Here is a 17,543-nt window from a genome sequence, read left to right as displayed (position 1 = left end):
AAATAACCTTCGTCAAGCATTTGTTCTCATCCTGATCATAAGCAAAATAGAACCCATTTGTTTCAGCCAACATTTTGAAATGCCCAATGAACATTTTAGCATCCTTATCCCCAATGAAACACTTGATATTTCGTTTGAAGTTTTTGAAGTCTAGTAAAGAGGCACCGATATTCTGATAACCATTTGAGTATTCCTTGAGAATTCTGAAGCTCAATGTTGGACCTATGTTGAGCTTAGTATGATCAATAATGGTCCTCTTAATGTAGTCATGGACGTCCCTTGAGAGCTTTTGGAACTCTGTTTTTGTGAGTAAAAGAGTGATTGTGAACGTCTACAAAGACGTCCACAATATATCCCGACCCGATCTGTCGTCGGTTTTTTCACGGGTTTTCAACCTCATGTGCGCCTTGCAGCCACACCTTGTTAGAGCATGCTTCTTTGGTTGTCTAATTCTTCGCTCTTTGTTCTCTCTTTGTACTCAAATTACCCAGCTTCGTGATTTGTTGCTTCAAGTCGCATTTTTCTTTTCATATCCCTATACCCACATCATTACTGAGACCGGTGATTTTGCCGACGCCCCCTTATACTTCGCATTTGTGTACCTCTTCACATCAAATCCGCAAGCCAATGCATATATGTTGTAGAAGCGTATCGCATCGTCCAAGGTAAGAAAGAACATGTCACGTTTAGGCGTAAAATCACTCTCACAGTCCTTACCTTTGCTCAGTACCCCGGGTGTCTTCTTTGTAATGAAGAGTTGGAACAAACTCATCGTTTTCTTAAATGCGAACAGGTTGGGCTGGTGAATATATTGTTATTAGAAGAATCCCCAATAGTTAAGACTGCATTGTCTTCAACAATAGAGACGAGAGAAAGATCGGGGACGATGATAAATTATTATAATGAGTACGGTCGGTGGACAACAAAATGACAATAACATCACAATAACGAGTAGCATGGGGGAGAGATCAACATTCGAGTAATGTGACAATAATGAGTATGATAACAAAGAATTGAGAAAGGGACGACAAGCAATAACATCACAATAACACTAAATGTGTTTTTTTATGCTACTCTCTTATCAGCCGAATATTTTCATGGTAATGCACAATAATATCACAACAATAGTACCATAATATCAGAATAACAGTACAATAATATCATCATGCTTCTCTACTTTTACAATAATAGTACAATAATATCAGAATAACAGTACTCTTATTCTACTTTATTACATAGAGATAATACTGTATTTTTATGCTACTCTTTTGCAAGCCATATGTTTTCATGCTACTGCACAATAATATTACAATAATATCACAATAACAGTCCAGTAATATAATCATGTTACTGTACTGTTACAATAATAGTACATTAATATCAGAATAACAATTCTCTGATTCTACTTTATTACATACAGATAATACTGTATTTTTTATGCTACTCTTTTGCAAGCCATATATTTTCATGTTACTGCACAATAATATTACAATAATATCATAATAACAGTCCAATAATATAATCATGTTACTGTACTGTTACAATAGTAGTACATTAATATCAGAATAACAGTTCTCTTTTTATACTCTAATACAAGCCAGGAAAGTACAATAATATCGAATAACAATTTGAGAAACACATAGAAATCAATAATTGATTTATAAAAAACGGCGGATAAAGAGATAAGAATCAATATGATATTACTGTTTCCATATTTACTGTCGAGTTGTTTTCTTCGCTACAATTGTTGTTAATATCGTTGTCCATCTTTTTACCCCTGAAAACAGTAAAATCAAGTATTCAATTCAATTAAAATCAACGAATTTTACGAATTGTACATTAATTTCGAAAATACGATTGAATACACTAAAAATCAACGAATTTACATTACCTGTAATTCGATTGCAGCTAAAAATCAACGAATTTGTGTAATCTTATTAGGTTTTTTATGAGATTTCTATAGGCGGCGTTCTGATTTTTGTGTTTGTCTGTTTTTGATTTGTAGAGAGATTTAGAGAGAGAGTATCGTTTGAATGAAGTTTCTGTTTTCATGTTTCAGCGCTTTTGTATTTTTCGATTTTTCCTTTTTTTTCTAATTTATCATTTAATCTCAGCCCTTGATTTCCCCAACTCACAACTCACCATAAGACCCCAATTCACGAGATCCCGCCTCTATATATATATATATATATATATATATATATAGAGAGAGAGAGAGAGAGAGAGAGAGAGAGAGAAGGGATCATGTAAGTCCACATTTTTTGGTTGAGTCCATAAGTCCTAATTGTGGCCTTTAAATCTATTAGATGAGTGGTGAGGATTAAAAGAAAATGAAAGGCTGAGATTAAAAGCTTTCAAATCCCACCCAAACCCTAATCACTCTCATAAATCTTTCCACTCTCTATCTCTCTCTTCTTTCTCTCTAAATTTTTCTCTCAATTTCTAACAGCCGCCGCCGCCCTCCACTCGCCACTGCCGCCGCCTCACCAACCACACACCACCATGATTTTTTAGCATCCGTCTTTATCTTTCTCCACCGTTCTCCCCTTCACCCACCACACACCACCACGCCGACTCCCACACGCCCCGCAGCCGCTCTCTCCTCTTCTCCTTTCTCTTTCTTTTTTTTCTGATCTGAAAAAAATAAAGGGTGGTGGTTGTTGATTGGTGAGTTGGTGCCATATTTGTGGTTGTTTTTTCAGTTTTTGATTTTTTTGAGATGGTGGTGCCGGGTTTGTTGCAGGTGGGTTTTTTCGTTTTTTTTTTTTGGTATCGTGTGTGTCGGAGGGGGATGTGGATGGTGGTGGTGGTGGTTGTGGTGTTGTAGTACGTGGTGGGTCTGCCGCCTCCTTCCCCTTTGTTTTTTTTTTATTTGGTGGGACTGGGTGGTGGTGCTATGGTGGGTGGTGGGTCTGCCGCCTCATTCCCCTCTGTTTTTTTTTTATTTGGTGGGACTGGGGTGGTGGTGCTATGGGGTTGGGTTTGGATGTCGTAGGTTGGTGGTGGCGGTGACGGTGGTGGTTGAGTCAGAAGTTTTATTAGGATAAAGTTACACTCCGGAGGACTAAGGTTACAAATTCAAGAACTAGAGTTACATTCTAAGACCAAAAAATTACTCATCTCTAATGACTAAAGTTACACTTTTGAAGGACAAAACTTACAGTTAAAATGGCTAAAGTTACAAAAGTAAAGTATAATAATTCAAACTTTTACATACAAACCACTATATGACAAAGTTACGACTTCAACGACTAAAGTTACACATTCAACGACTAAAATTACATTCGTAAAAATATATAAATTCAAAGTTTTACATACAAACTACTATATGACTAAAGTTACATTTACGACGGTTAAAGTTACACCTCCAACGACTAAAATTACCTTCATAAAAGTATATAAATTCAAATTTTTACATTCAAACCACCATATGACTAAAGTTATAACTCCGACGACTAAAGTTACATCCCCAACGACTAAAGTTACAGTCGTAAGATACTAAAGTTACATAGACTTTTGTTAAAATTACATAAATTTCAATTTATAAATTCAAATTTGTATAAATAAGTTGGCCTTAAAAGGTAATATAAACTTATAAATCATTAAATGCTTAAAGTTACACTCATAAATCAGTAGAGTTACACTAAAAAATGATTGGCTAAGAATGGGACTTAGGGACTCAACCAAATTTGTGGACTTACCTGAACCTATCTCTCTCTCTCTCTCTCTCTCTCTCTCTCTCTCTATATATATATATATATATATATATATATATATATATATATATATATATGGTCGGGATCCGGTGAGAATCACTAGTATAATGAGAACCATGAGAACCACTTAACATCCCTTGGATATAATAATACGCTGAGATTACCTTAACCAAACCCCCAACTTTTTCCGCGCGTCCCCCCCAAACCCGCGTAATCTCAGTCATTTTCTAATTTTGCTTCTCTCTCATCATTCTAACCTTCCGCCATCGCCTCTTCCATCATCAAATTCCCGTTTCTCTTTCTCTACAATCGAACGATAAATTCTTCGACAATCAACCTTTCGACGCTGCTTCAATCAATGACGCCTTTAAATTCGAGGTAAAATTTCGATCTTTATGATTATTTGTTGTGAAATTAGTTGAATTAGTCGATTAAATTAGATTGTTCGTGAAATTAGGAATTGATTAACCGATTAGAATTCTGAATTGAACAATTATGCTTCTGAATTTAGGATTTCGTCAATTAAATTGGGGAAACTGAGAAATTAGGGTTAGGGGATTTGAGAAATTTGTTGAAACCATGAAATTAGGGTTTGGTTCGTCTCTTAAGTTTCTGGATTGATAAATCATGCTTCTGAATTTAGGGTTTCATGAATTAAATTGGGGAAACTGAGAAATTAGGGTTGGAAACCGTTTATGTGCATCAAAATCTTGTTTATGTGCATCCAAATTCCTGTTTATGTGCATCAAATTCCTTTTTAGGTGCATCAAAATGTGATTTTGTGAATCAAATTGGCTTAATTGAGAAATTAGGGTTTCATGAATTAAATTGGGGAAACTAAGAAATTAGGGTTGGAGACCGTTTATGTGCATCAAAATCTTGTTTATGTGCATCCAAATTCCCGTTTATGTGCATCAAATTCATGTTTAGGTGCATTAAAATGTGATTTTGTGAATCAAATTGGCTTAATTGAGAAATTAGGGTTTCATGAATTAAATTGGGGAAACTGAGAAATTAGGGTTGGAGACCGTTTATGTGCATCAAAATCTTGTTTATGTGCATCCAAATTCCTGTTTATCTGCATCAAATTCCTGTTTAGGTGCATCAAAATGTGATTTTGTGAATCAAATTGGCTTAATTGAGAAATTAGGGTTGGAGAAATTGTGAAATTGCCTACATTTGTTAAAATCAGGGACTCAATTTCATGAATTATACTGTTGTATTTTTGCTTATTTAATTTTTGACATTTCTTGTTGCAACAATAATGACAAAGACAACTCCTCAATACTATCACAAACTTCTTCAAATGTCATTACAAACGAAGGAGTGAATGTTGAAGCTAATGCATGTCAGCCTATATTAGAAATATCTGCAATAGCAATTGAACATGATGTTCCTGAAGTTGTGACTTTCGAATTTGTTGAAGGTACAATTCTATTCATCCTGGTAGTTGCTTGATGTTTTCATCTTTTTTAAGGTACATTTCAAATGCTTTTGTATCCCTCATCTTTCTTACTTTAATTGCACCACATATGCAGATATCATAGTAGAGGAGGCAGAGGACTAGGAGGCAGCAGAAGGTTCTTCAAGCATCACGAATCGGGTTTTTGAGTGTCTCAACCATCTTAAGCCTGCTATTGGTATGCTATTCGATAAGCTTGAACTAGGTGTTGAGTTTTATGAAGCATATGCAAAAGAATATGGGTTTGTGACTAGATTAAGCTCACAAAAGTCTAAAAATGGTGTCGTTACGCATAAAAAAGTTGTGTGTAATAAGGCTGGAGTATGTGAAGCGAAAGGGAAAAATCACAGGAGGCAAAAGACTAGGATAGAATGTCCTTCTTGTATTAAATTTAAGCGAATTTTGGAGGAAGGTCCTGATATGGGTAAATACCAAATATATGATTTTCATGAAGGTCATAATCATATGCCACAAACACCATCAACAATGGTACATTTGACACAAACGAGAGAGTTGAATGTAGTTCACAAAAAAATGATAATTGACAACTCCAAAAATAACATAGGTCCAGTTAAGTCGGATAGGTTGTTCAAGGAGTATGTTAGAGGTTATAGGAATGTGGGTGCGTCATTGGAAGACTTTAAGAACTTTTCTAGAGATATCAAAAATTATTTATCAGAGGGGGGTGCTCAAATGCTTATTGAGCATTTTATGAAGATAACACACATGTGTCCATCTTTTTATTTTGATTTTGAGGTAGACGAGATTGGTCGATTGTCACATGTGTTTTGGGCTGACCCTATTAGTATTAAAAACTATTTGTTATTCGGGGACATGACCTCTTTTGATACGACCTTTAAAAAAAACAAGTATAGGATGATATTTGGCCCTTTTACAGGGGTGGATAATCATAAGAGATGCGTGACCTTTGGGGCTGGACTTATTATTAATGAGAGAAAGGAGTCCTTTGCTTGGCTATTTACGAAATTCGTAGAGGCTATGGGGGGTCGTCATCCAGTTTGTATGATAACTGATGAAGATGCGGGGATAGAAGAAGGAATGAAATTAGTCTGGAAAGACAAGGTGCAACACAGATATTGCATGTGGCACATACTAAAAAAGTTGCCTGAGAAAGTAGGGCCTGTAATATGTAAAGATACTGAGTTTCGAAGAAGATAAACCGATGTGTTTGGAGCGAAGATGTGGAGCCGCCTGAATTTGAGGAAAGGTGGACAACCGTAGTTGAATCTCATGGGTTGTCGGATAACGATCGGCTTAAGGAGAAGTACAACATTAGAAATATGTGGGTTCCACTTACTTTCGTGATCTGTTTTTAGGAGGTTTGATGAGAACGACCTCCGGTCGAGTCGAGAAAACCACTTTTTCAAAGCAACTTCACTAATCCTAATTTAACCCTAGTTGAGTTTTGGATGAGATTTGAGAGTGCAATGGATGCTCAAAGATGGACTCATTCGAAACTCGTTGCACAATAAAAAAACTCCTTCCCCCAGTGGTCGACTCCATTAGCCCTAGAAAAGCATGCATCAGAAATCTACACTCCAACAATTTTCGGCGAGTTTCAAAAGGAAGTCGAAGCAGCTTGCTATTCATGTGGTGTTGGGGATAAAGAAAAAGATAAAACCTATCCAATTATATACACAGATATCATAGATCAAATTCGAAACAAAACGTATAAGGTTGGTTTTAAGAAGGATGATGTTTCAATGGTATGCACTTGCAAGAAGTTTGAAAGACATGGAATACTCTGTCGACATGCTCTGTGTGTCTTTAAAAATCGGGGAATTCAGAAAGTTCCAAGTGACTACCTGCTTAGTCGGTGGAGAAAACTAGCAACCTGCCAGCCAATCATCGGCCCTAATGGCCAGTTGCTTGCTGATTGTACATCAATGGATGTACAGAAAAACAAAGTTGGCGAGTTATGGTCAGAGTTGTTTACTTATGTGGCACTCGTTGAACAGAGTCCTGGGCATTGTGATGAGTTGCTTGGGATTTTGCGTGAGTTCAAGGAAAGGGTAAAAATTACCCCTGATGAAAGTGGAAATACTGGTATTGCAAAGGTAAAGGACAAGAATGCTGAAATTGGGATGCTTTTAGGAACAAACATTCCTAGTGAGATTAAGGTTTTGCCTCCAAGGCAGTGCAAAAACAAAGGCTCGGGAAAAAGGCTGATCTCACAAAGAGAACGAGCTGGGGAAGTGAACAAGAAAGCGCTAAGAAAATGCAGGGCCTGTGGGGAGATGGCGAACCACGATAGTAGGAATTGTGACCGAAGGACAACCGACAATGAGTAGAGTAATTTTTTATTTTACCTTATTGAAAAATTCGGGATTTTTATTTTATTTGATAGATATTGGACATTTTCCTTATTGAATAATTCGGGACTTTTTATTTTATTTAATAGATGTTGGACTATTTTTCTTAAAACGAATGAATGTAACACTTATAGAATGTAAAACCTGAGTGTTCCTGTCACCTTTATTTCGTGCACATACAACGGTATTTCATGCACATACACATGTATTTCATGCACAAAGAACGTTATTTCATGCACACATTATGCGAGTATCAAGAAACCTTACGGCGATTAATTTATTCACTGTTTCACCAGATTTGGTAATCCAAAATCAGAATATCCCAACACTAAAATGTGATCAATTGAAATGAATCTTCCTGTACGACAAGTCTTTAAAATTCAAAGTGACAATCCGAGCGAAAATATTAAGAAATCGGAGAAATGTACATGGTTTAATTATGCACATCATGGTTATTTCATGCACGTAGAACGTTTTCTAACGCAAGATTAAGAGAAGTATTAAGAAACCGGAGAAATGTGATCTACCACTACATCCTTCTTTGCTACCACATCCCCAACCGTCAAAGTTAATAATAAAATTCCAAAATCTAAATTAAAATGCAACATTTTAAAAGTTCACTTGAGATTACTTTAAGATTTGACCTGGGACACATGAGTTACATATTTCATGCATACACACTGTTATTTCATGCATGTGGAACAGTTTTTAATGCATTTACGATGTTTTCAGATTTCATTACAGCCTTTTCGTTGTCCACTCGTGACATGTTTCTAGAATTAGTCCAGAAACATGACTTCATGTCTTACACGCCTTAGATATTCCAAAATCTAATATGTACTCTCAAGACTTAGTGTACTATATATTCCAGAATAAACTCCACAAGAATCTAATATTCCAGGGTCTACTCCCTTTGTACATCCCTCGACTCAAGGAATCAGATCAAAAAATGGCAGTGTTTCGAATTTTGGATTAGGTCATCTGCCACTCCCTTTGCACATCCCTCGACTCAAGTGTTTAGAAAATATCACCTAGTGATAATCCTACAAAAAAAACAGGGGGGAAAATACTGTTACGTAAAAGTCACTCCGAGACAGAATCTAATGAAAAGAAGATTAAAATTAGGCAAAATTTAAATTAGGCATTCAAGGTTCTTTATATTTACCTTTCTCTTGTTTCGCTTCCATTTGATGAGACGTGCAATCATACTCGTACCATATTCATCCAAATCCTACATATAAATTTTATTTGACAACAAATATTGAAATGCTTGAAATAAAATATACTGAATAATGTTTACAAAAGTTTGTTGAAAAATTTATACCTCGTAAGAACGCTCATCACTCCATGATGCTTGATCACACAAATTTTCTAGCCACTTTAACAAATAAACTCCACAAGAATACCCATTCTTTTGTTGAGGCACTTGCACAACCTCCCACTGAAAAGTCTTGATCTCCAACAACCTTGTGTATCTTGGAGAGTCTCTTGCGATGATCTCCAAAGCAGGCAAGAGCTATACAAAAACAAGATAGTGAGTGATTTTGGTATAAGGCTATTTAATGCACATGCAAGGGTATGTCATGCACATACAAGGGTATTTCATGCACATAAAGATCACCAACAGTATTTTCATTCGACAATGCATTTTGGGCAGTCAAAAACTGTTGAGCAGCCTTCCGGATATAATAAGTGAGGGGTAACATGTTTTTGTGCAAAAACTAATAAATCATACCTGTTCAACTAAACATTTTTGTCTGACTTCACGGCGCCTGGGCAAGTTGGAGTCGAGTATGAAGTTCATCCTTTTCCCAAAGTCAACAACGCATGCAAACCAATGTGATCTCTCCACACAATAAGGAAAGAAAGCCTGAAATATTACAAACTAGTCAAGTAGGATGTATCGACTTCAAATGAAAAAAAATGCATTGGAAAAAAATTGCATGGAAAAAAAAGTAAGAGAATATTTATTTACCAGTTGGGTTGTGTTTAGATTGAGGGGCAAGTAGTCAAGTAGGACGTATTGACTTCGAAACCCCTTTTACCGACAAGTCCCTGAAATTTGAGAACATTTGTCAAAATTCTTTGTCATTTCAAAAACCAAAAACAAGCATTTGACACAATAAGGAATATGAATACCTTTATGATTGTCGGAAAATACACAACACTTGGGTTTTTGATTGTAGTACGAATACCAACAGCAACAATAACCATATCCATTACCCAATTTCCAGGCAGCAAGGCCTGTAGCGCGTCTTGGGTAACTTGTAACCAATCGGTTTCTACAACGACCTCACTAATGATGCACATGTTGCAATTAGATTAGAAAACACGGAACAGCAGAGAGTGGACAAAAAATGAAGTTTTAAAAAAGCTGTATGGTCAGTTAGAACTTACTCCTTATTCTTCCCATTATTCCGAATATAATTGATCAAGTGTGCATCTGTATATGATAAATCATCATGTGGCGCTTGATTACTGAGAAAAGGGGAAAATAATGTTGGGGTTGGTGTCCTTAACAGTTAGTGCAAGGACTTATAAACCTCTAAAAGGATCAAAGGGCATACTTTGGTATTATTATCAGTTGATCCACGTTTATCAATAACGGTTGGCTTGCTAGATAAGTTTGACGTTATTGTCATACAGATGGCGGTGATCAACTGGTCCCTAAAAGTCACACCTATAGGATACGTTTGAGAGACGTGACAGTATGAAAATACAGTCATGTAGATGCCAAATTTGACTAACCAGTTAGTCCGAGTTATTTGACTAAGTAATTAGTCAAATACGTGATGTTGAGATATTATATTTAATACGGATTAAATATCATGGGCTAAGCGAATTAACCGATTAATTCGTGAAATTAAATATACGTGATTTATATTTAATTAAATGTATATTAAAATAATTATACAATACTGTTTTGTCGGACACGTATTAATAATTGACTAACCCGTATTATTAGCGATGCCTTAATTTCCGATAACCGATAACAGTTTATAATACAAACCCGTCATATACATTTTAGTAATTAACGAACCGGACCTCGAGTTAAAACCAAGAGGAAGTGGAAGCCCACTTCCCTGTGTGGGTCACGGTTCTCGGCCGAATAGGAGAACAAAAGGAGACCTCCTCCTTCTGTTAAAGCTAATCATCATTTGAGAGAAAATTAGGGTTTCGAAAGAGCATTCTTCTCTGTAGAAACTGAGATCTCACATCTCGACAAAACTCACAACAGTTCTCCCTATATTGCAAGGCAATCGGAGAACACTGTTCTAGCACAAGGGCATATCTCGGACCAAGTCTTGGGTGCAACGATTAGGAGGGAATCGCTTAGATTTTCGATCTATACGCCGCAATTAAAAGGACCCGAGGTTGATTTCTATACACTTATCGTTTCTATTGTTTTATCGTTTTATGACTATAAATTGCATGTAAATTTTACGTTATAGTCCTGCAATTTAAGGGTAGTATACGGATATTAACCTACAAGTGGTATCAGAGCGAGGCCACGTGAATTTTTCATGTGTTTTTCATAAAACGATCTTGAAACGATTTTGTTTTGGCTAAAAATTTGTCTCGGCGAGATTTTTTTTTTTAAATTTGCTGCGTTTTTTTTTTATGGTTGCTTTGGGAACCGTGTCTTGTTTACACGGTTGCTCTCGATGTTTTTGTGCTTAAAAACCCGTGCCCGATATACAGCGAGAATTTGCTTGAAACCGTGTCATGTATTACACGGTTTTATCATCTTTTTCGATTTGGTTTTATGCATATTGTTGTTTTATACAGAGATTATAACAATATGTCATGTTTTATCAATTATCAAATTTGTTTTGATGCGTTTTGATCGAAATTTCAATTGATTTTGTCTCGAAAATCAGTTTTCACGAGGGTTTTGGTTTTTCCGAGGTTTTCACCACTTTTGCATTCGATCGAGCGTATTTCTACTCGATCGAGTCTTTGTTTTTGTCTTGTTTTTGATCGATCGAGTCCCTGTTGTACTCGATCGACACTGTCTCAAAACCTTTTGCTCGATCGAGTCCTTCTTTGTACTCGATCGACTGTTTTCAAAACCCCTCCGCTCGATCGAGTTGTCCTCGTACTCGATCGAGTAGTGTTCTTGATATAGGTACTCGATCGACCACCGTTTAGTCGATCGAGCACCTCTGATTAGCATTCCTCTCGATCAACTTGCGATTGATCGATCGAGCTCCTGTCCCTCGATCGAGCACTTATGTCCCTGGATCGAGGGTTTTCGTCTTTATGACTTTGAAAATTTGTTTCTTTTGATTTAAATTTTCCTTTGGCTTTAATATGTACTTTATCCGGATATAGTACACTCGCTTAATAGTGAATCGGTTCACTCACGTACCATATAGTTATTTTAAATTGTATTTAAAGTAACGGATTATAATAGATTAAAATTAAATGATAGAAGCGGTTTTATCACACGAATTTTAATCATTAAAAGGTGGTTTGGATAAATTTAACATAATTACGGAATTATGTCACGAATGAATTTGTTTTTAGTTGATGCATTTTTATTTATCGTTTTGTTGAATGCCGTGAATGCCTTTTTTTTTTACGTATTTAATTTTACAAGCGATTGTAACTTAGTGTGGCCTTAGTAGAACGTGTTACCGTAATGATGGAACACGGTCTTGGTTGTATTTTGAGATCTTGTATCTCCGTTTTGGATTTTTCACTTGTAATTACAGTTTTAATTAGAATGTAAATAGGTTTATATTTGTAATTTTAAATTGTAATTTTTGAGAAGACCAAAGATGGAGACCGGATGCTCACTCCCGCTACTTGGATCAAGATGGAACATCAAGACAAGCTTTTCGGGTCCAACGGTGGATTCCAAAGTTGTATTATGTTCTTTTACTAGGATAGGCCACACTAGGACTTTTTTATTTACGTTTTTGCATTCATTTATTTATTTTTCGCAACGATAATATGCATCATTTTCCGCCTAAAAACCAAACCACCTAATTTATTGCATGAAAACTGACACATATAGAGGTCACGAGTTAGTTTTCATTGACATTCTCATGTCACACGTTTTAAGCCATCATCTAAATTAATTCATTCACGACAGACGCTAGTTATTCGTTCACTTAAAAATGAATTATAATTTAGTTGATGGGATCTTCCTCGTATAAACAAAAATTGAGAACGGTCTTTATAGGTCAAACTCCAATGAGTCCCTTCTTCGTCGGTAGGCATACTATGACCCCTTCTACGTCGGGTAAGTTGGAACCGATTGACCTATTTTATCTCAACACTGTGGTCACTCGTACGATCCTGTGATCATAGTGGACTATAGATAGGATTTACGGAAATCTATCGACCAAGAGTTCTTACGAAGAATTAGCTAAACAGTTGGCTTATCAATTTCTTGAAATTGAGTCTTGGGATCACTTGTATCATTCTTGAGGGAGATCAATTATGCAAGTGCAAGAGTCTACATGTTTAAAATGAATTTTAAAATAGACTTAAATCACCTCGATGAGTTGCTTATTTCGTTTTGTTTTTCTTTCTTTTTCGGTGTAGATCACGTTTTAAATCGCTTAACATCAAATGGTGGTTCAAGTGATAACCCAATGCCAAGTGCCACATTGGACCGTGAGTCCGGGCTTAGGATCTTCATGAATCGGATGAATCGGTCTACTCGGATCGAAGAATGATGGATCCAACTTCGCGGATCGGGAGGCAAGATTACGGAATGCTGCCGCTGGCGACGGAAAGCTCAAATATCTACTTGAGCCCATGCCGCCACACCCAGTTCCCACGGCTGGAGCTAACGAGATCGCTACTTATAACGATTTCGTCATGGAAGCGGGTGCGATTAAAAACGTGCTCATTTTTGCAATGGAACCCAATTTGCAGAAACGCTTCATAGCCCAAGGTGCAAACAAGATTTTCACCACGCTCACTAAGGAATTCTCGAAAGCACCGAGAATCGTGACCTATGAGCATACCACTCGCTTCTTTGATGCGAGACTCCAGAAGGGCCAACCGGTTAGCCCACACATTCTCAGCATGATTGAGAATGTCGAGAAACTGGAGACCTTTAACTGTAACATCAGCGAGAATATTGTTATCGACCGTATTCTTCATTCACTCCACGATGGTTATTCGCAATTCAGAGCGAATTACTATATGAATGATTTGAAGAAAACTCCCCATGAACTGCACTCCCTCCTCGTACAGACCGAGAAGGACATGAAGTGCGGCGGGAGTTCGAAACAGGATGTTCTCGTTGTGTCAAACAAAGGGAAAGGTAAGGGCAAAGCTCCGGCAAACCTAACAAAGAGGTAAGGCGAAGTTCAAGAAGTCGGGTTCGGGGAAGAGTGGTCTGGTGAGTCGAGTAACTCATCGAGGCATGACAAAGAGCAAGAGTGAAAACATGGAATGCCATCATTGCCACAAGACTGGGCATTGGAGACGCACATGTCCTGTTTATCATGAGGACTTAAAGGCAGGTCGTGTTAAACCTGTTGGTATGTCTTCTCTCTCTTCTACTTTTATTCATATGATTGAGATTAACCACGCAAGTTACGGAACTTGGGTACTTGATCCTGGTTGTGGTTCTCATCTGTGTAATCATGTGCGGGGGCTCCGAAACATCGAACCCCTCGTAAAGGGTGAGGTGGACTGCGTGTTGGGAATGGAGCAAGAGTATTTGCCATCTCCAAGGGGACATATGTGATCCACTTCCTAGCGGATTTGAGTTATCATTATATGATTGCTATTATGTACCCAGTCTTTCTAAAAACATTATTTCATTTTCTGCGCTTGATAAACTTGGTTTTTCATTTGTAATAGAGAATAATTCTTGCATTTTCTCATTACACAATATGATTTATGGCAAGGCAGTCTCCATGAATGGAATTTATGTTTTAGATCAGACCAACGAAATATTACACGTAATGAATAAAAAGTTAAAGGTTGGTGACAAAGATCAAACGTATCTATGGCACTGCCGTATGGGACACATTAATGAGAAACGCGTAAAACAGCTCATCAAACATGGAGCTATCTCGGCCTTTGATTTTCAATCATTTGGCACGTGTGAATCATGTCTCATCGGTAAGATGACTCGGATTTCCTTCAAAGGTGTTGGAATGCGCGGCTGCCGACCTATTAGGGCTCATACACACGGATGTATGTGGTCCTATGTCAATCACCGCACGAGAAGGCTATAGGTATTTCATCACTTTCACGGACGATTTGAGTAGATATGGCTATGTCTACTTAATGAAACACAAAAGTGAATCCTTTGAGAAATTCAAGGAATACCAAAATAGGGTGCAGAACCTATTGGGTAGAAAGATAATAACACTGCGTTCGGATCGTGGTGGCGAGTATCTTTCTCACGAGTTTGATCAACACCTAAAGGATTGTGGGATTGCCCTACGATTAACTCCCACTGGAACACCTCGGTTGAACGGTGTGTCCGAACGGAGAAATCGAACACTACTTGATATGGTTCGATCCATGATGAGTCACACGGTTTTTACGATTCATTATGGGGTTATGCTCTTTTGTCGGCCGCTCTAATACTTAACCGAAGTCCGTCTAAAGTGTTGACAAGACTCCATATGAACTATGGAAGGGAACGGTCCCTAACTTGTCCTTTATACGGGTTTGGGGCTGCGAGGCTTATGTCAAGTGGAGACACGAAGATAAGCTCGGCCCGCGATCGGTCAAGACATACTTTATAGGTTATCCTAAAGGATCACGTGGTCATTACTTTTATTCGCCAACCGAACAACGCGTTTTTGTTGCGGCTAGTGCGACATTCTTAGAGAAGGAATTTCTCGAGAATGCAAAGAGTGATAGAACCTTCGACCTGTCGGAGATTCCAGAACCAAATACCGAGCAACTATTGGAGGAACCTATTCCTTCAATCCCGGCTGCGGTGAATATTCCTGAGGAACCTAGGAGGTCGGGAAGAGTCTCTATTCCTCCGGACAGATACATCGGTATGGTCGAGGAACATGACATAGATGACGTTCTACTCTTAACGAGTAGTGAACCCGCAACCTATAAAGGTGCCATGACCAGTTCTAACTCAAAGCTATGGCTTGAGGCCATGCAATCCGAGATGGACTCCATGTATGAGAACAACGTGTGGGATCTTGTTGACTTACCTGCTAAGGTTCGTCCCCTTCAATGCAAATGGCTTTACAAGATAAAGCATTCTGTGGAAGGTCAGCAAGATATCTACAAAGCACGACTAGTTGCAAAAGGTTTCACCCAAGTGCCAGGTTTGCACTACGATGAGATTTTTGCACCCGTGGTTATGCTGCGTTCCATTCGGATTATCTTAGCGATCGCCGCTTTTCATGACTATGAAATTTGGCAAATGGATGTGAAAACCGCCTTCTTAAACGGCTTTTTAGAGGAAGAGTTGTACATGGTACAACCCGAAGGTTTCATCGATCCAGTACATCCTAAGAAAGTGTGCAAGCTTAAGCGTTCCATTTATGGACTTAAGCAAGCATCAAGGAGTTGGAATCATCGCTTCGACCAAGTGATAAAAGAAAATGGATTTACTCGATCGGTCGAGGAACCATGTCTATATATCAAGTCGAGTGGGAGCAAGATTGTCTTCCTAATATTGTATGTTGACGACATACTCCTGATTGGGAATGACATACCTCTCTTAACTTCGGTGAAAGTATGGTTGAAGAACCATTTCCGGATGAAAGATCTGGGTGAGGCACAAAGAATTCTTGGCATCCGTATCTATCGAGATAGATCACGACGGATGTTATCTCTCAGTCAGGAGTCTTACATAGACAAAGTCCTAGAGAGATTCAGCATGACTAACTCCAAGAAGGGGTTCCTTCCCATGTCCCCAGGGGTGCATTTGAGCAAGTCTCAGGCACCAGAGACACCGGAAGAGAAAGAGCGCATGACACGGATTCCTTATGCTTCGGCAATAGGATCAATCATGTATGCCATGATATGCACACGTCCAGACGTGGCATATGCATTGAGTATGACAAGTCGATTCCAACAGCAACCAGGTGAACCACATTGGTTGGCTGTCAAGAACATTCTTAAGTACCTACGGAGGACTAAAGATTGGGCATTGACTTATGGAGGCTCTCAAAACGCTATGCAGAGTTCTGTTACGAGATGCTAGCTTCCAAACGGATCGTGATGACTCGAAATCTCGGTCGGGATTCGTTTTTACTCTTAATGGCGCTGATCGGTGGAAGAGTTCGAAACAAATCTATAAACAGATTCTACGACCGAGTCCGAGTACTATGCCGCGTCGAAGCAACAAAGGAAGCGATATGGATGCGTCAATTCTTACATGGGCTCTCTGTAGTGCCTAGTTCGAATGACCCGATCACCATCTATTGCGACAATAGTGGTGCCATCTTCCAAGCTAAGGAGCCAAAGTCTAGTAACAAGTCTAGACATGTACAACGGAAAGCTCATCTAATCCGGGATTACGTGGAGCAAAAGACAGTAGTGATAGAAAAGATTGCTACTGATGATAACATAGCAGATCCTCTCACTAAAGCATTACGACAAGATAAGCATGAAGGGCACGTAAATTCCATGGGAATCAAACGTGTTCCTGAGTTGTAGTACTCTTTTATGGATCAGATTCATTCTCCTTTGTACTCTATACGACATCATCGTTTTGATATTTTATATATATATTTTGTTTTTCATGTGGAATTGTACGACAATTTTGAACACCACAAAGTGAACTGAACAAACATCATATCTTGTTAGTCCTTAATTGCCCACATGAGTGATAACTCGGCAATTATTCGTGACGTTGGTTGATGGTGGGTTCAACGAGCCATAAGTCAACCGGTTGACTGACCAATCACAGAGGCGATTTATACGGATATTTCGTAGGACACAATTGTGACATCGACGTGGAGTCCTAAATGTTTTATAACATTCGTTGCCCGGTCGTGGATAGGACTTCCATGGTGATCCTAAGAGTCGATTCTTTTGACTATCGACTGTCTCTTGAGACTACGGCAGATTTTG

General features: G+C 38.1%; 2 protein-coding genes across 2 annotated transcripts; both read left to right on the top strand.

Moving 5' to 3' along the window:
* Positions 1-5,358: 5,358 nt before the first annotated feature.
* On the top strand, positions 5,359-6,357 carry LOC141601918 (protein FAR1-RELATED SEQUENCE 5-like). The gene has a single exon (XM_074422223.1). The coding sequence runs from the start codon at positions 5,359-5,361 to the stop codon at positions 6,355-6,357; it is 999 nt and encodes a 332-aa protein (XP_074278324.1).
* Positions 6,358-6,902: 545 nt separating this feature from the next.
* LOC141601917 (protein FAR1-RELATED SEQUENCE 2-like) lies at positions 6,903-7,490 on the top strand. The gene has a single exon (XM_074422222.1). The coding sequence runs from the start codon at positions 6,903-6,905 to the stop codon at positions 7,488-7,490; it is 588 nt and encodes a 195-aa protein (XP_074278323.1).
* Positions 7,491-17,543: the final 10,053 nt, after the last annotated feature.

Source organism: Silene latifolia, chromosome 9 (assembly GCF_048544455.1).
Source record: "Silene latifolia isolate original U9 population chromosome 9, ASM4854445v1, whole genome shotgun sequence".
In the NCBI taxonomy this organism is placed as follows: Eukaryota; Viridiplantae; Streptophyta; class Magnoliopsida; order Caryophyllales; family Caryophyllaceae; genus Silene; species Silene latifolia.
Note: the sequence above shows the minus strand (reverse complement) of the source record. Positions and strands in the feature narration are given on the sequence as shown.